We start from the raw sequence: 26,932 nt of genomic DNA on the forward strand, positions 1-26,932 counted from the left end.
CATTATTAGAAGTCTTAAGGGAAATCAAAGCTTGACATCAAATAAGCTTCTCTTGTGGGAAATAAATACTGCAGTATCTGTCTTCAATCCATTCTCGACTGATTATTGTATGATTAGCACATGCTGTAATAGATTCTCAGTGTTAATTTCACAACAGATAAGCAAACTACTATTAAGAAACCAAAAGAAATTATTTTTAAAATTATGTCAGAGACCCATAAACAAGTCTACCACAATCTACTGACAAAATAATATTTCAAATGCTCTTCTTCAGAACAGGCAAGTTTATACGACATAATTGCTTCCTCTTAATTATAGACATTAAAAGTCTCAACAACCAATTTAAGAACCCACTGTTTCACAGAATGTGCATTTTGGTTAAATTTAATCAAGACTGAAGCCTGGCTCAAGATCTAAGTGTGAGTAGGAAATGAAGCAAGGAAGAAATACTCACGTTGAGGTTTGTACTTATTTGAACAGATCCCAATTTCTGCAGAATAATCTAAATAAATGAGATTTATTTCTCTAAACTTCTATATCCTGTTTCATCTGCAGAACATGTTAGAACTTCATCTAATACCATCTCAAGCAGTTATCCACTTGTTTCAGAAATGCAAGCCTTAATATGTTATCTTTTGCAGTAAAATATTAAGTACTGAGGGGTGGATCCAGGTCTTATGGATATGTAATTTGAAGCCATGTGTAATCTGAGGGATCCTCTCAAAGAAAAAGAATACAAAATCATGAATATAAAATTATGCAGAGGGCATTCCAAGTGAGCACCCCTGGAGGTTAAGTACCAGTGGCTTCATAGTAAATCCACCTCTAAACTAACTCAAGGCATTAAACAAGTCTCATATTTCTGAGTTTCATCCGCATGGTGTCTTGCAGAAGCTGAGTATTGTGTAGGCACTGAGTACTTGTCAATTCCATTCATTTCAAAAGCAAGCAAAGGATTTGTTTATGAGATTAAATTCAAGGCCAAGCCTTGGCCCATCCAAATGGTACAAAATAAATCCTAACTCTCCATTCAGTTATATCTTATATGACAGCTTGAATTAAATGCAGTTTGATTCATGTTCAGTGTTAGTCAGTCATCCAGTTAGTGTTTTAAAAAGCAAAAATATCTATCCTCTATAATAGAACAAAGAAAAGATTTAAAAAATATCAAAAGCTAGATGTACATGAGTCATAGACTAAACACTCCAGTTCCTGTGTGTATATGTCCTCTATTTAGGATGAACAGCTGGAATTTACATGCACCCCTTTATTGACTGTGGACATCTGTGGCCTATTATCAATAGTCACCCCATAAATAGAAGAGGTTACCAATTCCAAAGTAAACTTGTAGGAGTTTTTTAACGTTTTGAACAGTCAATTCATACTGCCTGCCAACAGCATACTGCATTTTTTAATAAACATGAAATACCAAAAAGATAAAATTCATACAATTTTTCAATTTCTACTTACAGGTATGATCTATTACATAAGATCCTGCCTATATAAAGAAATGCCTCACTAATCCAAGTTTATATTCCAGGCTTATTTTGTCAAGCACTGCTATGAAAAAAGCTACAGAACTTCCTATCTGTGCTGCAGCTCAAAGTATCACAACCAGATCAATGTATGACAAAGAACAGACATTTTGTGAGTGTTCTTGAAGATTAACATATTAATAACCATTGATCCAAATAATCTTACTCTATATGCATCTTACGAGAAAACTACTTTGAGGGAAAACCCACTATTGTCAATAACCTTACTTATATTGGAATATAACTTGATTATTAAAGGTATTTCTTAAGACTAATAGATATGACTACACAAAAAATGTTAGTCTTTATAAAAAATTTTAATAAATAACTTTTAAAACGAATGGAAAAATTAGGAAAATATTTCTAAAATATGATAAGCAACAAACTAATTCTCTTAATATGCAGTTATAATTAGATGATCAATAATTAGATGAAAAGAGTCCAAAAGAAAAATAGGCAAAAGGATATGAAAAGGCAGTTCACAGAAAACACAAACAGCCAATAAGAATTTTAAAAGATGCTAAACCTCACTCATAAATGTAAGAAGCATAAATTCAAAAACAACAAGCTATCATTTGTCAGTGGTCAGGTCATGGCAAAGACAGTTTCAAAGGTAGAGAGAAAACATCCACGGTTGGCAAGAGTGTGGGGAAAATGAGGAAATAGGCACTCCCGTTTTCTGTGGACAGGAATGTCATTGGTGCAATCTGGCAGTTATCTTTCAAATCTTTAAATGCTGATATACTTGACCCATTAGTGACTCTTCTATGACATTATCCTATAGAATTCTCAAACAACTATTCAGAAGATATGTATTCAAAAACGCTCCTTGCAGTACTGTTTACAAAGTTTAAAAAACAAATTTGCCGGGCGCAGTGGCTCACGAGTCTAATCCCAGCACTTTGGGAGGCTGAGGCGACAGATCATGAGGTCAAGAGATCGAGATCATCCTGGCCAACATGGTAAAGCCCTGTCTTTACTAAAAATACAAAAATTAGCTGGGTGTGGTGGCACACACCTGTAATCCCAGCTACCCAGGAGGCTGAGGCAGGAGAATTGCTTGAACCCAAGAGGCGGAGGTTGCAGTGAGCCGAGATCACACCACTGCACTCCAGCCTGGAGACAGAGAGAGATGCTGTCTCAAAAAAAAAAAAAAAAATTAAAAACTGGAGAGAACTTAAATGTCTATCCATATAATAACCCATTCAATAAATATTATAAAGCTATTGAAAAGATTATGATAGATTCATCTATACGTGCTGATTTTGAAATAAGAATTACATTTTTTGAGCTTTCAATATGCCAGCCACTGTTCTAAGCCTTTTATATATACTAATCCACTTAATGAGTAAAACATTTCCAAGATACGCAAATAAGTAAAAATTGAAAATTGGCCAGGCGTGGTGGCATGCACCTGTCATCCTAGCAACTCAGGAGGCTGAGGCTGATCTCTTGAGCCCCAGAGTTCAAGGATGCAGTGAGCTATGATTGTGCGACTGCACTCCAGTCCAGTCTGGACAACAGAACAAGATCCTGTCTCTAAATATAGAAAAAAAAATTTTTTTAATGAAAATTGCAGAACAGACTGTGTACTGTGATGCTATCTGTATCACAGATAAGTATATATGTCATATGATAAATATATAAACATATCATATATATGACATACAGTACATAAATGTGTGTATATATACATACATACTTTCTACACACCCAAAAGTGTGGGAAAAATACAAAAGGATGGTTTACAGTGATTTCCTGGGAGGAATGGGATTGGAGGCTTGGGGAAAAAAAATTTTACTTTTTATTTTTATAATTATCTGGGCTGATGGAACTTTTCACCATATACATGGATTACCTCTATTTTTAAAATGTTAATATGTGTTACTTGCCTAGTTGATGGTCTATTTAATTTTCTTCTTACTACTAATATTTTTAAATCTAATAAATGTTATTTGGGGAAAAGGTAGCAATATGAATAAACTTTAATATTTTGCATACTCTTCCACAGTGTAAGAATTTTTAGCATGAGGACAGATTACTTTCAAAATAAAAAAATTTAGTTAACAAACATCAATACTCAACAAGCCCAACAGAAAGCCGTATCTCATTTCCTTCCTTACGCAGGAAACCTCAGAATATAAGGATTTAGATGAGGATTCTCCCGATTCTAAAACAATTGTTTGGCTGACAGCTTTCTTCCTCCCAGTATCAAGTTGATTTAATGATATTTTCTAAAAGACCAAGTTTAATTCTAAATAAAACAGAAATAAAGAGGAAAATCTAAAGTTTAACAGTGTGTAAATATCAATGTATACTGCTCTATGTAATATGTAGCTTAAAAATACGGATCAAGGATATTTATGTGCAGATCCATAAAACAGCCAATACATGCTGACTGTTAATAGTTATCATCATCATCGTATCATCATTGCCACCATTCCTAAGCTGCTTCCTGTGGGTCTAAGAATGAGCTCCACACTTCACACATATTAGCACATTTCATCCCCACAACATCCCAGTAAAATTCTTGGTCAACTGATTATTTACTGAATAATATAAAATTATAAAAATATGGAGAAATTTAGGGTGGCAAATAGTAAATCTATAAAGCAACTGAATCTAGATTTAAGGTATCTACTCTCAACTCTTTTATAAATCTTTTAGGAGATATTTTTCCCCAGCAACAGACCATAAGTGGCTCCTGAATGATCTTCTTGCTATTTGTGCCAAAGGTCACCCCTTCCCGTTAATCTTTCCTCACATATCTCTGCATACCAAGCGCAGGTGATTCAGAACCTCATGCTCCACTCCATAATCAGCCTACATTTCTTTCAACTCAAAAGCTCCTTTACATTCTTACCTGTCCAGCAGTAGTTCCAGCACTTCTTTAGTGGAGGCAAAGCCTCTGTACGTTGAAAGAAAGATGCTGATATAGGTAAAGTCATTGTCCCCAAAAGCTGTCAGCAGGTTCTCCACAAGCTTCTCCAAGGTGCCAGCTTTTATGGTCCTGATCTTACAGGTTTCATATTGACTGACTGTGTGTCCTGGAGGCAGCTGGTCCCCTTCAACCTGTATAATAAATTAACAATTACCATAAGGAGAAATGACTCCCTAAAGTAAAATTGGAAGCATTGAAATAGTTGAAGGCCATAGCCTGTTATGTTTCCTCTCAGTCTTATTTATTTATCCCTTTTGTTACCCAGGCTGGAGAGCAGTGGTGTGATCACAGCTCACTGCAGCTTGGAGCTCCTGGGCTTGAGTGATCCTCCTGACTCAGCCTCCCAAGTAGCTGGGACTACAGGCTCAGGCAACCATGCTCTGCTCATTTTTGTATTTTTGTTTTTGGTAGAGATGGGGTCTCGCTATGTTATCCAGACTGGTCTCAAACTCCTGGGTTCAAGCAACCCTCTCGCCTTGGCCTCCCAAAGTGCTGGGATTATAGATGTGAGCCACTGCATGCAGCTTACCCTCACTCTTATTTAATTTCTCTATACGTCATATAAGGCAATGCTCTCTCCTATGAGTTTAGTGTGGTAGGGTGGTGGTGGTGGAGGTATGCATGTTTCCTACCTTTCTAGAAGTAGAGGTATTACTTCATAATGGTTATATTTGCTTCTGCTTACTCCCCCATCAAGAACTAGTTTGCTGGCATAATTTTACCAAGCACATTTTTAATGATACCAGGATCAGGTTTAGCAAGCATTCCCTTTGTTTTGTTCCATGGAAAGTTTTCAAACTCATTCTTTTTTTTGAGGTGGAGTCTCACTCTGTCGCCCAGGCTGGAGTGCAGTGACGCGATCTTGGCTCACTGCAACCTCTACCTCCTGGGGTCAAGCAATTCTCCTGCCTCAGCCTCCCGAGTAGCTGGGATTACAGGCACCCATCACCATGCCCGACTAATTTTTGCATTTTTAGTAGAGACAGGTTTTCACCATGTTGGCCAGGCTGGTCTTGAACTCCTGACCTCAGGTGATACGCCCGCCTCAGCCTCCAAAAGTGTTGGGATTACAGGCGTGAGCCACTGCACCTGGACAAACTCATTCTTTTGTTGTTGTTGTTTTTATTCTTTTTTTTTTTTTAATTATACTTTAAGTTCTGGGATACATATGCAGGTTTGTTACATAGGTATACACGTGCCATGATGGTTTGTTGCACCCATCAACCCATCATCTATATTAGGTATTTCTCCTAAGGCTATCCCTCCCCTAGTCTTTCACTCCCCCCACCGACAGGCCCCCATGTGTGACGTTCCCCTCCCTGTGTCCATATGTCCTCATTGTTCAACTCTCACTTATGAGTGAGAACATGCGGTGTTTGGTTTTCTGTTCTTCTGTTAGTTTGCTGAGAATGATGGTTTCCAGCTTCATCCATGTCCCTGCAAAGGACATGAACTCATCCTTTTTTATGGCTGCACAGTATTCCATGGTGTATATGTGCCTCATTTTCTTTATCCAGTCTATCACTGATGGGCATTTGGGTTGGTTCCAAGTCTTTGCTATTGTGAACAGTGCTGCAATAAACATACATGTGCATGTGTCTTTATAGTAGAATTATTTATAATCCTTTGGGTATATACCCAGTAATGGGATTGTTGGGACAAAGGGTGTTTCTCGTTCTAGATCCTTGAGGAATCACCACACTGTCTTCCACAATGGTTGAACTATGAGTGAACAGGCAACTTACAGAATGGGAAAAAATTTTTTGCAAACTCATTCCTAAAGACGGCTCCTATGGTGGGGTGCTGGAGCTGAGTCATACTGGTTTTGGAGAGAGGATTGTTAAATTTTAGGAATTTCTGTGAGCCAGTTGACATCATGTTGATAGCTTGAAAAACTGGCCTTGGTTGGAGTATATTCTCCGTGGAAATCTATGGAGATGGAACCATGATCTGACTTTCTTCAGTCTACAGACAGCAATGTGCATTTTGATTCAATATCATCAGCAATCAACAGAGCTGACTGAGAAAATGGTCGTACCAAGCAGCACTGGGTTAAGCTCTGGGGAGTGATGAAAAGGGTGGGTGGGTGTATGACCCCGCCTTCTGGAAACTTGCAAAGTCTAAAAGAAGACATTTGCTCATGAGAAGCAGCTAGCACATGAAAACGAAACTGTAAATGAATATTGGTGGATATAATTGTACCTTGGTAGATATAAACCATAATACATAAAAATTCATTGGTAATAAAATCTTTACAGCTTAAAATTTGAGTATAAGGGAAGAGAATTAGAATGAAGAAAAATATTGGTGTGCCGTACATTCTGCAGTAAATCTGTGCCTAACAAATTACACAGAGATGCAATTTTGAAAGTTTAACTCATCCTTCATAGGCACTAAGGAAACTGCTCTAAAGAGAGGAGGTCTATTCCTAAAGCAAAAATAATCCTAAGTGATGCAAACAATTGCCAGGCGGTTTATCTGAATCGCAAGTTGAATTGTTTTATGTCAGATTTCCTAAACTGAAATAATCACATGTGAAAATTAAAGAAGAGACACAAATAAGAGAGAAGTGGATCTCTAATGATGATACTATGCTTACTAAGTACCATGTTTGCTTTTCCTTCACCTGGCCTGTCAGAAATCAAACTACTGTAAGGAAACTAACAGATGGGATTGCTTTCAGAAAGACCAGAGTGGTGGTAACTGCTTTCAGAAGGGGGTTAGAATAGCTTAATGTCATCATGTCAAACCGCTAACAGGAATTAAAATTAAGACTCCAGCTTATGTGGTAGATGGCTTTATCTCTTTATTTAATTTTTGAAAGTTTTCTAGGGAGAGGGATCTGGTTCAGGCAAAGAATCAAACGTTTCTTTAGGCCTCTTAAGACTGTTAACTCAGATCAGGGTCTAATAGCTGATAGAATAGTGTTCTTTATCACTCTATGTGTAGTTTTAGAACAAACCTTGTAGTACCCATCTGTTCCCCAGAAGTTCCAATTAACTTTATCAGAAACAATAAGTGAAAAAGATATATGGTTTTGAATTCCACATGTTATTAATTATTTGTTCACTGTTGCTTTAAGTGTGTGCTGTAAAACACTGGTTCCAAAAAAACTCCTATGGTCAAGTTTGGGAACTACAGAGTTCAACAAAGTCAATGATATCTCTTTACTGCAGAATTTCTCATACACTTTAATATGCCAACATGTGTTATTCAACTCCAAGAGAGGGATATGGTATATGGCATTTCCAAACGGATTTCTCTTTAGTCTCAGAGCATCTTGCAGAACTTCAGAATGCACATACTTTGAAAAATTTTGGCTTATTAAATTACTGTAATGAATTTAAAACTTAACTCACATTTACCACTTTTCATTTAAAAAAAGAAAAATCAAAACATTATAAAATGTAATGTAAATTTTTATTTTCAAACGTGTATTCCTTTGATCTCTTTATTAATACAAAAATGTAAGGATGCTTTGCATTTTGTACTTTGTCACTTCAAAAGACCTGACCAAAATTATTGTCAGCCTGCATGATATTCAAAAGTAGCAGTTAGAAAATATACTTCAGGATGGGAGTGGTGGCTCACGCCTATATTCCCAGCACTTTGGGAGGCCAAGGTGGGTGGATCACCTGAGGTCAGGAGTTCGACAACAGCCTGGTCAACATGGTGAAACCCCATCTCTACTAAAAATACAAAATCAGCCAGGTGTAATGTGCGCGCCTGTAGTCCCAGCTACTCAGGAAGCTGAGGCAGGAGAATAACTTGAACCCGGGAGGTAGAGGTTGCAGTGGGCTGGGGATTGTGCCACTGCACTCCAGCCTGGGCAACAGAGCGAGACTCCATCTCAAAAGCAAACAAACAAAAAAAACATGAAAATATACTTCAATGTCAAATATTAACAACAACAAAAGGAATGGCTTCTCAGTGGTTAGGGATAGTCAAATTCTAATTTAAATCAAGCTTCCTCGCCTTGTGATAATATCAGTGTTCCCTTACCAAACAATGTTGAAATTTGACGATTCTTATTTTATTTACAATGGAAACTCTACTTTAATTCGAAATCTTTCTTATCAAAAGTAATGATTATTTAAAAGAACTGTTTTTTCACCGAGTATTGATGTGTCCCAAAATTCAAACACAGAGAAAAATGCTTGTCAAAGGACCTGATGAAGTGGGTCCCATTTCCTGCCAGAAAGCAGAGATTTGGCAGAAAGTCAGGGTTCTCCCTTGGGAATGGAATTATGTTTCTCATTAACCCAGCCCCTCCCTTTCAGTACTTTTTTACTCGGAAAAAAATTTCAATATGCATACATTATTCCCGTAAGTCCCTTTAACAGTATTTGTTCCTCAGTGTTTGCATCTGTGCATTAGGAAGAACCACATGTGACCTAACAGAAGACTCATAAAATATTTTGAAAATTTAGATTTAAAAAATAATTTTCAAAGTGAACATCAATGACAATATCATAAAATAAGTATAGAATTGCTCTTGTGCCTACAATCATTCTCACAAAAAATAACAATGCAGGTTAAGTTATCAGACAAATTGCTTAATGTCATTTTCTGTAGATCTGCTAAATATCCTAATATCTGCTTATTATGGCAGGGGAAAGATCTGATGACTTCTAATTTGCCAACATTCAAATAGAGTATATTTTTTATGAAACAAAAACTTAAAATGATCTGCTTACCACTGAAATTATTTTGAAATGAAATTGTACAGAGAGGAAACACAAAAAATACTCTGCCATATGGCCTGACGAGAGAAGCTAAAATGTTGAAAGTTTCATTTTTGCAGGAAAAGATTCAATAGGTCTACAAGTGTTTTAAGAGACTTTAGGACCTGTTTTTGCTTATATTATCTTAGTAACTTTGATTTAAAGTTTAAGACGAAAGGGGTGGAACCCTTGTCAGACAAGTGCTTAATAACCCAGACTTAGAAAGCAAGACACGGAGGCCTGAGCCTGTCCTGTGGGTTAGCACGCTAACAGGAAACAGCTCAGTCTGGATTTAATCATAGACCATCGCTTTACTGACAAGATCATGGTACTGAGACCACAAAAATGTTTCATGTTTGTTTTTTTGGTTGATCTTTGTGCCTTTAGAATCCAGCTTTTTCCAAGAGAACATGTCTGAGTCCTATGGGGTAAATATCTAAAATTGTGCCCAAGTGTCCTACCAGGTAATTTCCATAATTATCGATTTTGGCATGAGATGGAGAGGAAAAAGGGCATGTGAGAGATGAAAGATGCCATATTTCAGTTCCGTTTCCAGTCATGGAAAAATAAACTCTTTCACCTTCTAAAACATAAACTGTTAACCAGTTGGGTGTTTCCAATTTGAAAAAAAAAAAAAAAAAGTCCCTTCAATCAAAATAATACTTCAGTCATCTGATAGTTTAACAGGGAACGTGTTAAGTAAACAACCTCATTAGAATGGAGACAGTATGGAGTCCTCCACACCATGATCACTCTTCAGTATATCAGTTCTTAGGCATCTTGGCCTGAGCAGCAAAGTAAATAGTGAGTACTATTCCAGCTGTTAACTCCCTCCAAATATCTAAAACCCACACCCAATCCCTACATTCAGCCCCAAACACCAAAAGTAAGTTTTATGCTTCCTTTTCAAATGCCCTACAACCACTATCCAGCAACAACAAACACCACAATACAGGCTGAGGATCTTTTATCTCAAATTCTTGGGACTGAAAGTGGCTTGGATTTCAGAATTTTTCAGATTTTGAAATATTCCCACTATACTTACCATTCAAGCATCCCCATTCTGAAAATCCAAACTGCAAAACACTGCAATGAGCATGGATGTCGGAGCACTTTGAATTTAGGTTTTAAGATTAAGGATACTCAACCTGTATAGGAAAACCCACAAGCTGACTCACAAATAAGCTCTGCTCATCTCTCCATATTACTCAAATGCACACATTTCTTTGCCATGCAACAAAATTTGCATCATTCTCTCAATAGAAATCATGTATGTAATGACACACAGCAGAACATGACAAGGCCAGTACACCTGAGTACTACAGTGACTATTTACACACAGGACACTCAGAGATGTTAAGGTAAAGTCTAGAAAATACTTTAGGGCCCATGATGTCAAGCTCAGCATGAGCTTCTGCTTTATGTGAACTTTTATTAGGTCGGTGCAAAGGTGATTATGGTTTTTGCCATTAAAAATAGTGGCAAACTTAACAAAACTTAAACAAAAACTTGTCACAATCACCTTTGTGCTAACCTAATATTGGGTGTGAACTCACTTTTTTGCTAGGTTAGGGTTGACAGATAAATTACAGGATGCCCAGTGAAATTTTAATTTCAGAGAAATAATGAATAATTACATACTGTGTGGTATAAGTATGTCCCATTCCATGTTTGGGATCTATGCATACTAAAAAAAATCTATTTGTTATCTGACTTTGAAATGTAATTGTGTATCTTGTATTTTTATGCTACTAGCACATACACAATGGCTGTCTTTTCCATTTATTCATCTACTTATTCAGCCACACATTAACTAAATGGTACTATGTGCCAGGCACTGTGCAAGGTACTAGACATATAAAGGTAAATAGCATGCAGTTCTGGCAACCAAGTTGTTCAGTCTGGTGAAGGAAACAGACACAAAGAAACCATTGCAATAAAATGTGAGTAAAATGGTGGAGAGAGGCAAGACACGGAGGAAGCACCAAGAGGGGCCCAGTGTAAAGGAGGTGTCAGAAAAAGGCTTCTTAAGTAGGTTCTGTCTGCACTGGGTTGTTTTGTTTTGTTTGTTTGTTAGAGATGCAGTCCATCTCTATTGCCCAGGCCACAGTACAGTGGTGCAATCAGGGTTCAATGCAGCCTCAACCTCCCAAGCTCAAGCAGTCCTCCCACCTCAGCCTCCCAAGTAGTTGAGACTACAGGCACGCACCACCCCAACTAATTTTTTTTATTTTTTTATTTTTATTTTTTTTTTAGAGACAAGCCCTCACTATATTGCCCAAGCTGGTCTCAAACTCCTGGACTCAAGCGATTCTCCCGCCTCAGCCTCTCAAAGTGCTAGCATTACAGGCATGAGCCACCATACCTGGCCTGCACAGGGTTTCACATAATGAATGAGAGTTAACTATGTTGGGGAGGGCACAGCAGGCAGAGAAACAAGCATTAACAAAGTCATGAAAATGCTATCCCAAAGTATGGAATTTTGACATGCTGAGGACTTTGAACTAAAGGAATTGGAAGGCCTCAGAAGCAAATTCTCCCTCTGACCTTTTCCTGCCCTCCTGTCTCCTGCACTTCTTTCTCCCCTGAAGTGAATCATAGAAACCAGGATTCCTCCTTTCCAAGGTGAGTCATAGAAACTAGAAACCCCTCTTATCCTAAAGCAAGGCTTAAAGCCTGGAAATATTGCTCTAACCTCCCTCACCTTTTTGTTTAGAAGTTGGCCATAAATTCTCTGACCTACCTTGTCTGATAGTAGATCATAAGACCCTCAGCCCAAAGGGGTCCTGGCCCACACCCAGGGGGAAAGCATGCTACACAGAGTGGCCAGGAAGAATCTGAACAGACAGGCCTTGCTGGGTTCTCCCTTAGTCTATTACCATTAGATCATACCCTTTTCATCCAATCATATTTCCACATGGCTGTCCATTCTTCATTGACTCAAAGCATAAAAATGGAAAGTTTCCCCTGGGTCTTTGGGCCATTATTTCTGAAGGCTCTCATGTCACATAAAACTTTGATTAAAGAAATCTGTTATGCTTTTCTCTTGTTAACCTGTCTTTTGTTATAGGAGAGTTACTGATGACCCTTATGATGGGTGAGGAAAGGCATCATACCTTTCCACCACTACAGGGGGAAAATGTGTGGTTGCATAAACAATATGACAGAGGGAAGGAATGCTTTGGCTGGAGAGCCAGCAGGAGACTACCTGATTATGGAGGACTTAGGTTGCATGCTAAGGAGCTGAGACTCTATGTCCTGTTGAAATGGGAGACCAATGATGAGGTTTTAAGCATGGTTAAGGAAATCAATGTGGAGGACAGATTTGATGAGGACAGTTTTAAAGTTGGAAAAACCAGTACAAAAGTTGTGGATACTCCAGATAAGCAACTGCAAGGGCTTTAACTAGTACAATGATAATAGGAATGGAGAAGGTGGCAGATGGGAGGGACACACTTACCCTCCCATCAAATAATCAAAAAGAAGATCATCAAGACTTCTGATCAATTGGATGTAGAGGATAAAATGAAGGAAAATAAAGAATCTGGAAACTTCACCTGATTTCTAGTGTGGATGGCTGGAAAGATAATGGTGTCACCTATATGAAAGAAAATTGAGGGGAGGAAGTCAGATTTTGGTGGGGTAGGTACTGAATTCCTTTTTGGAATGTAGAACTTGAGGTACTCTGGAGGACACGCCAATGGTAAGTCCAATAGGCAGTTAGAATCTAAAAGTTGGGAGAAGGGTCTAAGATGGAAATATGTAGAAATTACATCAATTAAAATAGGAAGAGTAGTAGGCTAAGGATGGTATCCGGATGAATACCAAAATTAAGAGGGTTCCAAGAGTAAAGATGGGCAGCACCAGAACAGGCACCTGCACATGTGGCAAATTCATACATCGTCTGATCTATGACGGCATTTCTGGGCAGAGAAACCAGAAGAAATCTTCACCACCAGATTCACATATGTGCTGACATATGTACCTTTCCTCTAATTATGCAAACATATCAAGGCTTAGACGCGGTATGCTGGTGCCAGCTTGAACCCCTTGCATGAGCCAAATGTGCACACTCCTCACCTCTGTGTTCAGTGGCATCATGTTGGTACTGTGAGTTCAGCCATGGTGACACTATTTACGCCATGAAAATTAGCAATGCTACAAAGAAGGGCTTTTATTTTGGAGGGCAAGTTTATCAGCATACCCCTGCCCAGAAGTCCCTCTCAGATTGTGTCAGTGTCAAGAGACATCTTCGCACTGGCTGAGACATTTTCTTTCTGTGTATGTTCCAGTTAAGGTATTTGTGTTGTCATTATGATCTTTATCTGATAGAAGAAGGGAATTACACCTCTGAACTATGAAGAAAGTAGAAATGTGGAGGCAGGAGAGGCAGAAGGGCATGTGTATGACAAACGAATGTGCTCTGAAAAAACTACAAGAGCCCTAAGAGTTGACCCTGCTTGAAGCCACTTGTTAGAATGAAGCCACATGGTCAGGCTTCTATGATGAATACCCTTCATCCTCAGGAAGATGTAAAGGGAGCTGTAATAACAAACAATAGCTAGCGTTTTATCACACAGAAATCCCATCCCCCTTTGCCATCCTGTCTCAGTAGGGTTTCCTAGATAGAGTCCAGGAAACCTCCTGAAGGAAACAGGAAGCTGTGTTTCTCATCTCCTGAAAAAGAGTAGTACTCCTGGAGTCTTAGTTCAACATGAAGCCATAACAGATTCTATCTTCTCTAACGCAAATCTCCATTTCTGACATTCTGGTCATCCTTTAAGGATTCCAAAGTTTCCCAGAAAGCAAATTTAAATATTAAGTGGATTTTAAGAAGTTTACTGACCACATTTTTCAAATAAAATAATTTCACTTTTATCTGATACTTTTCTGCTTGAAACTCAGAATGCCAATAACTAAGGCAAGGGTCTCCAACCCCTGCACCACGGACGAGTAGCAGTCCATGGTCTGTTAGGAACCGGGCCTCACAGCAGCAGGTGAATGGCAGGTGAGCCAGCATTACCGCCTGTGCTCCACCTCCTGTCAGATCAGTGGCAACATTAGATTCTCATAGGAGCGCCAAGCCTATTGTGAACTGCACATGCGAGGGACCTAGGTTGTACACTTCTTATGGGAATCTAACTAATGCCTGATGATCTGAGGTGAAACAGTTTCATCCTGAAAGGAACACCCCTCAACCCCCGTTCATGGAAAAACTGTCTTCCCCAAAATCAGTCCCTGGTGCCAAAAAGGTTGGGGACTGCTGAACTAAGGTGTTATGAATTAACAGGTTGCATTTCCATTTGGAGCCAATTTACTATCGGACCTAGGGCAAAAACTTAGTTTCAATGATTTCATTACCTACTTTATAAAAGGAATACATCACATGCAATTTTCAGAAGTTCAAGGATTTAAGAGTCGCATGGAGGGAGGGGAGTTTGAATTAAAATAGTCACTGTTGCATTTGCCAAATAAGATCACAAATTGTCACATACAAATTAGTATCCAGAGTGAACTTCCAAAATTCACAGCTCCCTCCTTTTTCTCTCATTCAGAGCCTCAAATGTCCAAGGTCTTCATAACCTAAGGTCACAGGTTAACAGGTGCCCTGGCTTGCTGGAGTCCATTCTGTTTTTGTGCAGCCCAGCCAATCTCTGTATGTAAAGGTCAGCAGGGGGTAGTGAGCTTCTGTGTGACCTAATATTCTCTGTGAATGAAGCCTGCTATGAATGGAGAGGCTTCCCCACAGCCCAGAAGCTTTCCCAGCATGCCATAAATCCCACAGACAGCTCCACGGGGCTTTATCTCCTTGTGAGATTTATAAGTGCTCCTTCACCAATCCTCCAGGGAGAGTACGGGGAAGGGTGGCAACTGACTGATGCTTCTAAACTTTAAAGTCAAGTCATTCATTTTTGATTCTTACTCCGTATACCACATTAAGGAATCTTCTGCACTTTCCCTACCTAGGCGATTCTTATGGGAACATTTAGTTCCCACTGTTATGATTACTTATTATTGTAATGTTAAAAACCAAAGCCCCATTATCCAAAATGACAATAAAATTATTACTCCCCTGGATCTCGGAATTCAAGTAATAATGACATTGTTTAGTTTGATCCCTTCCCCTCCAAAATGAAATCTTTAAAGTCTGTGTGGACTTATAAATTCAGATGTAAGATGTAGCTTTATGATTCACAAAGCTCTGGGCTGCAGGGCCTCTGGCAAGTATTCTATCCCTCAGCACTGTTTTTGGCACATATAATATTCCTAGATCATGGGCTTGCTAGAATTGGCTACTGATAAACCCACCAGGTATGTTTCAAGCATGTTATCAGGTGATCAAACCTAGGGCAAAGTTCTATGAAAAACAATTTCGTGTATCCTGAGTATACCTCTTTGAAAGATACACTGAAGGCCGGGCGCAGTGGCTCACGCCTGTATTCCCAGCACTTTGGGAGGCCTAGGTGGGTGGATCACCTGAGGTCAGGAGTTTGAGATCATCCTGGCCAACATGGAGAAACCCTGTCTCTACTAAAAATACAAAAAAATACAAAAAAAAAAAATTAGCTGGGTGTGATGGCGGGTGCCTGTAATCCCAGCTACTCGGGAGGCTGAGGCAGGAGACTCGCTTGAACCCAAGAGGCAGAGGTAGCAGTGACCTGAGATTGTGCCATTGCACTCCAACCTGGGCAACAAGAGCAAAACTCCGTCTAAAAAAAAAAAAAAAAAGATACACTAAACTGGCTTTTTTTCTTAATAGGTTTTCTTCTTCATAAGCTATAAATTAATTCTAAGAAAACCATTCTTAGACTGTAAATGAAGAAAGAAGGCTAACTTGTATTTACTGAGTGCACATTATGGATTAGATGCTCAACCCTTACAACAACCCTGTAGTGTAGGAATTATTCCCACTTTACTTAAGGGAACAGAGGTTTGGAGAAGTAAGGGGTCACACCCAGAGTTACCCAGCCAATTAGCATAGGCATTAAAGCAAGGATATAAAACCAGCCCTGTCTTTTAATCGTGGGGTATTCCCTAAAAACACAAAGCAATATGGTATTGTGTATTCAATCTCCATATCTGTACACCCAAGAATATCAGAACTCAATTGCCCAGAATCTACAGACTTCACAGGATTTTTGTAAGAAAGAGAAAATTAGATAATAGATCTAAGGCATGTTGAAAGATTACAAGCTATTCAGCACTCTACAAATACTTTTCACGTTCTTTCCCCACACCAAATACTTTCACCCAAAATTAAGTCTGATTACATCTGGTATTATCTCTGGTATTATCCTTCTTACCTCTTGACATTGACTGAAATCCTTAACACCTAAAGACAAAAAAATAATGTCTTAGTGCCAAAGACTCTCTTTGGAGGGAAACAAAATCCCTCTCATTATTATAGTTTCTTAAATGAGTAAATTTTGGGCGACAGAGCGAGACTCCGTCTCAAAAAAAAAAAAAAAAGAGTAAATTTTGTCTAAGAGTCTAAGAAAGATGGATGAATGACTTAACCTAAGGGCTCAAGGAAAGCCAGGAGAAGCTGGCTTCTGGATGAGAAACTACTGGGTAATACAGACTGGGAATCCATGGGAAGCACTCGTGTTCTGCTCTGATTTCCAGATTATTAAATAATTTTCCTACCTGCTAGGTTTAGAAATCTACTCTCTAGTCAAAAGACAGTTTCCTTCTATTTTCAGAAAGAAAGGGAAATGAAAGCAGAATTACAATATGATTGATTATGGGATACAGCCAGACAAAAGGGCAGATTTATAAATTCTGACTTGTAAAAAAACATTTAAAGAAGAAAGTAGCATATAGAAAGGCCTGGTAGCTGGCAAAAAAAACACAGATCCAATTTGTCCAAATGAACAGAAACCAAGAAAGCAAACATTTTGTTTACTAGATATTAATGATCAAAAATTTATGTAAAAAGATAGGCATTTGTTTGTAAAGAAAATATTTATCCTCCTAAGAAGATGCTCATCATTCTCATGGCTCATGACCCGCTCTTGGTATCAGTCATTAAAACAGTATTAAAAGCGCTTTGGCCAGGCACAGTGGCTGATGAATGTAATCCCAGCGCTTTGGGAGGCTGGAGTGGGAGGATCGCTTGAGGTCAGGAGTTCAGGACTAGCCTGGGAAATATAGTGAGACCCTGTTTCTAAAAAAAATTAGAAAATTAGCCTGGGTGTGGTGATATGTGCCTAGCTACTTGGGAGGCTGAAGTGAAAGGATCTCTTGAACGGACGAGTTCAAGGCTACAATGAGCTATGATTGTGTCACTGCACTCCAGCCTGGGCAACAGACCAAGTCCCTGTCTCTAAAAATAAAAAAAAATAAAAAATAAAAAGAGAAGAGCCTCCATTGTGCCAAGGACTCAAATGAGGTACTAAGGAAATCTAGAAAAGGAATAAGGGATTTCTACTCTCTAAAAATGTTATAGTAGAGATGACAGTATGACTGTGAATTTCTTCATTTAATCACGTGTAAAGAAAGGGATGTACAGAGCTTAGTACTAGTGCATATGCCACAGACATTAAATACATGCTAGGTAAATAAGCAGGAGCCTCACAGAGGGAGTTGCAGAACTGATGGGGTAAGGCCTCTCACAACCTTAGGATTCAATGATAAAGGTGGCAGTCAGGAAAAAATAAACGGGAGGGCGGGCAAGGAACTAGATTCTGTTTCTAGTTCCAATTCAATTAATTATCAACTATGTGCTAGTGCTTTCTAGCACTAGCTAACTCGGTAGTGAGCTAGGATAACTCCTTTTGATTTGGTTGTTTTTGTTTGTTCCTAAATACACTTGAGTAGATATATTCATTCAACAAATATTTATTGAGTTCCTACTATGGGGCTGCTGGAAGCCACAGATACAACAAAGTAATAGACAGATAAGACGCCAGCTCTTACAGATAAATGCACCTCCTCCACAGTTAAATGACAAGAAAGCAGATTCATGAGCCTTTTACCGCCTAGAACTGGCCTAGACTCTTATGAGGTCCCACCTCCTAGAGACAGTCTTCAAAGCCACCTGAGCCTCAGAGTTTTATGCTGCTATGCTAAAAAAAACAGAGAGAGATATGGCTCATTTCATCATCATATGCATACTGAAGCTATAAACATAGGGAGAACAACTCTTTCTAATCAATACTATATAACTAAAACTACTAACTGCAGGTAGGGCCATTAACCAAATCGATATAAAATAGAGTCCTCAGCCATAGCTTCTCTGTGACATCTCCAGCAGTGCTGTGGTAACTTACCAATGGATTCTATTATTCATTTGTATAGGTCAAATCAGTTTTACTTTTAACCAAAAGTACTATTCAACTCCAAAAAGATAGCAAATCATACAATATGTTCAGAACAAGGTTCTAAGGTTTTAGTTATAGTAGTTTGAGTTTCTGAATACAAAATATTTTAATACTTTTTTGTGAAAAATCTCACTAATAAACAAGATACATTTATGGATTTATTTGCCTGTTCCCTTAAATACACTAAAGGGTTTTCAAGAGAATCACCTGGAGTGCTGGGTAGAAACTGATTCCTGAGCCCATGCCCCAGAGATTCCGATCAGTAGACCCAGAATAAGGGCTGGGGGTCTGCATTTTAACCAGCATCCTAGGTGATTCTAAACTGTAGAATATCTATTGATTACCCTTTGAGCTATACTATGCTTGACAATGTGAAAACAAGGATGACTAGGGTTTACTGATGGGATAACGGAGAAGTTGATTAATAAAAGCTTGGATAAAGTCATCTGGCCTCTCTTAGTCTTAGTTTCCTCATTTGTAAACTAAGAATATTATCTTCATCTTCCTTAACTCACCTTGATGTTATGAGGGTGATTCAAAAGAACGCAGGATGCACTTTGAACTGCTTTAAATTAAAGAACTATATATTAAACTAAGGTATTACTAGCACTTATGACAATAACCTGAGATGCTTTCAAGCAAACCATGTGATCTTTATGAAATTCAATAGGTGTTCCTACAAAAAGGGAAGGTATTATGATTAGCCTACAGAGTTTGTTTCTGCGCTCATTACACTTCCAGCTGGTTGTCAATCCTATGGAAATGTTTTAGCACTTACCTCCTGTGATATCCCTGTAGAATTGGCACTATTGATTCCCTCCTGAAACTCTGTACCTTTTCCTTATAAACATCATTTTCTCAAGAATAACAATAACAACAACAATTCCAAGCATTTTGTATATATCTTATAATAACCTTATAAAGCAGATACATTTATTATCCCCATTCTACAGATAAGAAAACTGAGGCCCAGAGAGGCTAAGTGACTTATTCCAGGTCACACAGCTAAGAGGCAGAAAAGCCAGGATTCAAATTCAAGCAGTCTGGACCCACAGTCAGACTTAACCACACTATCTCATCTTCCTCAAAGATCTCCTGTGAATCTAAAGGCTCATCAACAGTTCCTCATCCTTCACTTACCATCAATATGGAAACATGTCTAACCACAACCTTCTTTCTTCTTTTTCTATACTATTTCCAGTCATCCCACATATATATCCTCACAGTTTCACCTAACACAAATATTATATTAACTCCCAAAGCTTTATCTACAGCTTTTACTTCTCTTCTGAATTCTAGACTTGAATTTCCAATTACCACATTCACCTGAATAATTCATAGACAACTCTAATTTAACATGTACATAAGGAAATTCATTTTATTCCTCTAAAACCTCACCCCTTTTCTAGCCTCTGACTTAATGACCCAAGTCATAAATGTACAGATCATCCTTACTCCCTCATCCCCCCAAAATCCAACCTCTTCTATCTCCTATAATATCTTCCGAATCCATTCTCATTCCTCAGCCTCATTGCCTTTGCCTTAATTTAGATCTCAGTCCATAACTGGGTATGAGTAATAGGCACCTAACTAGTCTCACTTGCCTCTAGTCTTATCCCTTCAACCACTCATCCATATACAAAATGATCTTTCTTAAGTACAAATCCTGCTTTTATAATAAAGTCCAACAAGCTACTAAAGCTTAACATGCCTATCCTATAATTCACCAATGCACTCAGACGTATTCTCAACAGAAATGAATGTATATGCCCACCAAAAGACATGGCCAGAAACATTTATTACAGTTTTATTCATAATAGCCATATACTTCCCATATTAGGTTGTATTTATTTAATTATAGGTATCCCCCACTGGACCGTAAAATTTTTAAGAGCAAAGACTATTCATATTTAAATCTCTAGAAATTGGCCTACAACCAAATCAGTAATAAGCTCTTCATGAATATTAATTAAATGGATATGTTTTTAATCTAATGAATCTATCTAGTGACATTATTATAGTCCCTAAATAACCTTTACTTAATTCTTCCAAACTCAGTCAAATAAAAATATGTACACATAAAGTCTGTACATATACAATAAAAGCATGTAATGCTTAATCATCACCTCTCAGCTGGACTGCTAAAATAAACAATCTTTTAAATTGTTCTTATGGCATCCATGGTGATCTTTTAAAAACACAAATCAGATGGTGTCACTCCCCTATTTAAAACCTCCCACTGGCTTCCCATAATCCTTTAAATGAAATCCAGCCTTCTGCCAGACCTCGCAAAGCCCCTCCTACCTATCTCCTTGACCTCACCACCAAAACCATCTCCTTCCCTCTCTAGGCCCCAACCACACTGGCCTTCCTTCAGTTCCTAAAACACAGCAAGCTCATTCTCATGGAAGGATCTTTGCATTTGTTCCTTCTGCCTTAAATGCTGCTCAGCCTGAGCATGTTCTCAGGCTGGCTCCTTATTCCCTTCTTTTGATTGGGTAGTACTTACTCAGATAAAACCCCTAGAGCACCCCTCTGGTCAGTGTCACACTTCCCATCTTCCCTTGCCACACCAGATTACCTTATCTAGACTAATTTCTTGATAGTACTGACTTCTTTTTTTTTTTTTTTTTTGAGATGGAGTCTCGCTCTGTTGCCCAGGCTGGAGTGCAGTGGCGCGATCTCGGCTCACTGCAAGCTCTGCCTCCCGGGTTTGCACCATTCTCCTGCCTCAGCCTCCCAAGTAGCTGGAACTACAGGCACCTGCCACCACGCCCGGCTAATTTTTTGTATTTTTAGTAGAGACGGGGTTTCACCGTGTTAGCCAGGATGGTCTCGATCTCCTGACCTCGTGATCCGCCCGCCTTGGCCTCCCAAAGTGCTGGGATTACAAGCGTGAGCCACCGCGCCCGGCCAGTAGTACTGACTTCTTTACTTATTTGTTGCCTGTAAACTCCATGAGTTCAGAGCCCTTATCTGTCTTGCCCACCACTCTGTCTCTGGTGCATAAAATAATGTCTACTACATAATGGATGCTCAATAAATATTTGTGGTAATGAATGGAAAACAAAGTAATACTGTAAGTAAATTGCATATTATTTCTAAATCTGAATTCGATGCATGTGAAACTCCATGGATACCTTGAAAAATACAAAAATCTGTTTTTCTGAACTAAAAATTTCAAGTAAACAAAGTTAACTCATCCCATCTCTTCCTAGCAGTTGAGAACTGCAGTGAATTTATTAAAATGACTGTTCTGAGCTTTTTCTGAAGACCAATTAATTCTATATTTGGTTATCATGATTTTAAAAATTACTTAAGTCATAGGCTTTTTTTTTCTCCAGAATTCTTTTCCCATCAAGATTGAGATGCTGAATCAAGCTACACATAACAAAGACCTCTCATTCTCTGGGGCTGGCATTGCCCTTATTGTTCTGATGCAGATGCCATTGGGCCAACTGTTTGCTTCGAAAATAGAAAGCGGGAATATGCACTTACTTGACTTTTTACAACTCCAAGTGGGAGTATCTGAGGAAATGAATACACAATCTAATCAACCAGCTATGTGATATAAGTATAAATAAATACATTGCAAGAAATTTACTTGTGAGGCGTTGGACTACCAAGCAGCTTCCAATACTTTCTGCATGAAAGATGTCATGCAAAATAAGTCAGGATTTCATCTGAAATCTTTATAACTTCCCCTTTTTCCCATACCAGGTTCTAAGCGTTGAACACAAAGGATATTGTTTGAGGTCTCTGAACTTATAAGAAGTTTTTATCACTGAAATAAACATCTCATTCTAGAATGCTAAGTTAGGTGCATTGCCACTTTATAAAAAGGCCCACTCACTGCATCAGTCATTAAATCCTCATAAGTGGAGGTCTACAGCATCACTTCTTTGCCACAAGTCCCACTTTCATTCATTAATTTATTCAGAATATTTCCTGAACTTCCACTATGTTCTGCATACTATTATAGGACGCTGTGGATACAGAAAGGAACAACACAGACACATTCCCTATCCTCGTGAAGCCAACAATCAAGCAGAGAAGATAATTTAACAATTGTCTAATGGTGGTAGAAATCATTGCTCCCTATAAAAAGCTGCTTAAAAACATGAGAGGATCAGGTTTTGTCTTAGATGTAAGAGAAATTTCACTGAGGAAACATGGGAATAATGAGTAGGTGTGCACCAGGCAAACGGTGAGGGAGAGAACGTTTCAGGGGAGGGAACAGCATGTGCAAATGCCAGGAAGTAACTTGGAATACAAGAAGGATAAAAAGAAGCTGATGTGGCCAAAGGAGAGTGAACCAAGGAAGAGTGGTGGAAGCTCAGCCAGAAGAACTTTGCTATTCAACCTAATATCAATGTGAAGCTTTTAAAGGGTTTTAAGCAGGTGGGCATATCAGGATCAAATGTAAGTGTAAATGTGAGTATATCAGGATGAAATGAGTTTACATGAAGAATGAACTATATGAAAAAAAGAAAAGATTCACTTAGAAAACTACTGGAGAAAGCAACAGTGATGGGAGCAAAATTTCCTAAATGTTGATCACGATCTACTTTTTTTTTTTTTTTTTAAGCAGGGTCTTGTTCTGTCGCCTAGGCTGGAGTGCAGTAGCGCGATGATGGTTCATGCAACCTCTGCCTCTCAGGCTCCAGTGATCCTCTCACCTCAGCTTCCTGAATAGCTGGGACTACAGGTATACACCATTGTGCCCAGCTAATTTTTTAATTTTTTTTTGTAGAGACGAGATCTCACTATATTGCCCAGGTAGACTCAAACTCCTGGACTCAAGTTATCCTTCTGCCTCAGCCTCCCAAAGTTCTGGGATTACAGGCATGAGCCACCATGGCTGGCTAATCCACCTTCATCAGAATCACCTGGGGTACTTGTTAAAAGTAGATTCATGGGCCCCACCTCCAACTTCCTAAATCCAAATCCCTGTAACTGAAGAAGGTGCATTCAATCCCGGTTATTATAACAAACATTGATGATTAAGAACCACAGTAACAATATTAAGAGAAATTCCTATGATGACAAAATGAAATAAACCATGACTGAAGTAAAGTCATCTGCTTCTACTGAGCATGGTGTTATCATTCTCCTCTCCAGCTCTCTTCCTTACCCATAGAAAGGGGCCAATTTTATTCTTTTTCCATAGTCATTGACTGATACCAGTTTTATTCTGAGTAGAAGCATACACTTGCTTTAACTTGTTCCTGACTGGAGCAGATCAGAGGAAATGAATACAGAAGTCAATCAGTGTTACAAGTTCATTTTTGACTAGTAAATTTCAGATTGGGAATCATTATCTTTGGTTATGTCTAATATTCAAAGCCCTTTTAAATACACAATCTTATTTGATCCTCACAATAATCCCAGTTTATAGATGGGACACTGAGGCTCAAACAGAACCCAGTTCCCTCAGACTCCAAAGCCTCACGGAAGGAGCAGCACCAGACGGCTGAGTAGGTCAGGACCCCCATTCGTTCACTGAAGACATCCCCACGTGCTGCCCTCTACCCCCACTCCACACACGCCAAGTAGTAAGGACCTACTCCATGTCAGATGCTGTGAATAAATCACAAACTCAGCAACAAGTCAAAATTCCACTTATGGGGTGCTGGAAGGGAAAAGCATCACCATAGGCAAATTAAGTCATGGCTGTTCCATGTTACTGAAACCATTTGAAGACAAATATTTAGATGGCATATTAACAGGATAAAGGTCACGTGACTATGGGAAATTATAACTGTCTAAATTAAATAAAACATAGGTTTCTCTTGTCAAAGAGGTGTAATGGTCATGTCACTGGCAGTAATAGTATGTTTGGATTTTCAAAAATGCATTCTCCTCTCCTATTAAAAAAAAAGTTGCAACATTTCCCTTTCCAGGAATGTGATTTAACTTAAAAGCTAAGCTAATAATCACTAGCTATTTATTTGGTGAAAACAAAGAAAGCACTGTCTCTGCAAGTGGACACAATGGTCCTGGATGTGAAATGGATTTAAGTATCTGTTGTGAGTGACCATTATATTATGTAACCAATGGAGCTGCATGAATACCTATTACATAACTCCATACTGCTTTGTCATTCTAATTAAAGTGGAGACACTTTCCCTTCACATTAAAAAGTTTTCCTCAGTCACTACCATAGATTGTAAAGTTTAAAAACTTATATCATATTGAGCCAGGGAAATAGCGTACACAGCTATTGTATCCAATGTAAATAATGAAAGAGAGGGAATAAGAAAAAAACGTTTTTTCAAGGACTAAGAGGCAACTGTGGAGAAGGGTAAAATGTGTAGGAGGTCAGGCTACGCCTCTTGAACTGAAGAGCTATGCTTTTCAGCTATACCTTAATTGAAAATACAGCATTTTTCAAATCTAGTTATGCGATTTGACAGGCATCTCACAGTCATTTAAAAGCACTTACTCATTCATTTTGCCAAAAAGACATGAGAGTAACAAACAGGCCACTGATGTCCTACAATAAAGCAACAGTCTGTGAAAGCAAAACCAGTGGGAGAGATTCCAGTTTAATAGTTTTTAAGTTTAGCTGCCATATATTTCTCTGTAGCTCCACACCTTTGGGTTAATTCCACACCTTTGGGTAAAGGTCTCTGAGGCTGGAAAGAAAGGAGGCAAAACGTTTAACATTTCCAGTGGACCTGGAAGAAAGTTGTCCGGGGTGTCAATAAGGTTAAGGAAAAATCGAATTTTAAGAAACTGGTACACGGCCGGATGCAGTGGCTTACACCTGTAATCCCAACACTTTGGGAGGTGAAGGCAAGTGGATCACTTGAGGCCAGTAAGTTCAAGACCAGCCTCGCCAACATGGCAAAACCCTGACTCTATTAAAAACACAAAAATTAGCTGGGCATGGTGGCGTATGCCTGTAATCCCAGCTATTTGGGAGGCTAAGGCACGAGAATTGCTTGAACCTGGGAGGCAGAGGTTGTAGTGAGCCAAAATCATGCCACTGTACTCCAGCCTGGGCAACAGAGTGAGACTCTTGTCTCAAAAAAGAAAAGAAAAGAAAAAAAAAAAAAGGTACGTTTAAATCACATAACAATGGTCATTCATGGGAGAATTTAGTGTTCAATATAGGAATTATTTTCCCAAGGAGGGACCCTTTAAACGTCAACATTCTAAAAGTTTCATTTATTTGATTAAAATGTTACTGAAATATGTTATTTTTCTGCCTTCAAAAGCAGAACATCCGGAGCACGGTTTAATCTTTCATTTACAGCTCAATAGGCCATCAGTGCTTCTTATTTTTATGCCTGGTATTTCATCATCATCTTCTTCTTACATGCATTTATTCCACAAATAATCATGTGTCTTCCATCGGCTAGGTGCTGTTCTAGACTTTGGTAATACAGCAGGGGGAAAAAAACAACCAAAACCCATGTCTTCATGGAACTTACATTCTAATGTAAGAAGCAGCAATCAATCAATCAATCAATAACAAGGAAACAAATGAACAAATAAAAAGGTATATTAGACAGTGGTGTTAAGGAGGAAGTAAAGCTGAAATAGAGGATAGGGAGTTCCAGGGTTAGGGGGAGTTGAGATTTGTTTATTTAAAAAATAGAGACAGGGTCATCCTAGCTAACATGCTGAAACTCCGTCTCTACTAAAAATACAAAAACTTAGCTGGGTGTAGTGGTGGGCGCCTGTAGTCCCAGCTACTCAGGAGGCTGAGGCAGGAGAATGGCATGAACCAGGGAGGCGGAGCTTGCAGTGAGCCAAGATTGCACCACTGCACTCCAGCCTGGGCAACAGAGTGAGACTCCATCTCAAAAAAAAAAAAAAAAAAAAGACAGAGTTGGGGAGAGTTGCGATTGATTGATTGATTGATTGATTGATTGATTGATTTTAAAAATAGAAACAAGGTCTCAGTATTTTGCCCAGGCTGGTCTCACACTCCTGGGCTCAAGCACTCCTCCCACCTCAGCCTCCCAAAGTGCTGGGATTACAGGTGTGAGCCTCTGCGTCTGGCCTTCACGGTTGCAATTTATATGAGTGATTAGAGAAGGCCTTACCAAGAAGGTGACATTTGAACATAGGCTTCCACTGGGATTGTCAGTTTTTGTTGCTATGAGTGTGTCTGCTTCTAAAAGCCCCACTTTCTTCAGATTTGCTACTTCTACTCAACTGGAACAAGGAACTTCATTATGACTTTATACAAACAACCAACTTTGTTATGCATTCAGAATTGATATGATATGCATTCAGAATTGATATGATATGCATTCAGAATGATAACCTCCTGGCCTTTCCTATGGGATAAGAGCTATTTGGGTTACTCAGAGAACTTTTTCATTAATGTTCAGTTTTAAAATATGCTTTGGAAAGCTGAAATGACCAAAAGTGAGAGGACATTACTTGTTTTTA

The 26,932-nt window shown here is 38.7% G+C and overlaps 1 protein-coding gene and 1 long non-coding RNA gene across 8 annotated transcripts in view; one reads left to right on the top strand and one right to left on the bottom strand.

Annotated features, from left to right (window-relative positions):
• RGL1 (ral guanine nucleotide dissociation stimulator like 1) overlaps positions 1-26,932 on the bottom strand; it is a 283,782-nt gene that overhangs the window by 76,441 nt on the left and 180,409 nt on the right. For 6 of the 7 annotated variants that reach the window (XM_032136387.2, XM_032136384.2, XM_058430932.1 and 3 more), the window contains one exon: positions 4,399-4,607. In XM_032136387.2, coding sequence (XP_031992278.1) covers positions 4,399-4,607 — 209 coding nt within the window. Of the gene's footprint in view, positions 1-4,398; positions 4,608-26,932 lie in introns of those variants that run through there. The other variant, XM_058430933.1, reaches the window with a different exon arrangement.
• Positions 1-26,932, top strand: part of LOC131381882 (uncharacterized) — an 81,888-nt gene that overhangs the window by 52,976 nt on the left and 1,980 nt on the right. The window lies entirely within an intron of this gene.

Source organism: Hylobates moloch, unplaced genomic scaffold (assembly GCF_009828535.3).
Source record: "Hylobates moloch isolate HMO894 unplaced genomic scaffold, HMol_V3 SCAFFOLD_18, whole genome shotgun sequence".
NCBI lineage: Eukaryota > Metazoa > Chordata > Mammalia > Primates > Hylobatidae > Hylobates > Hylobates moloch.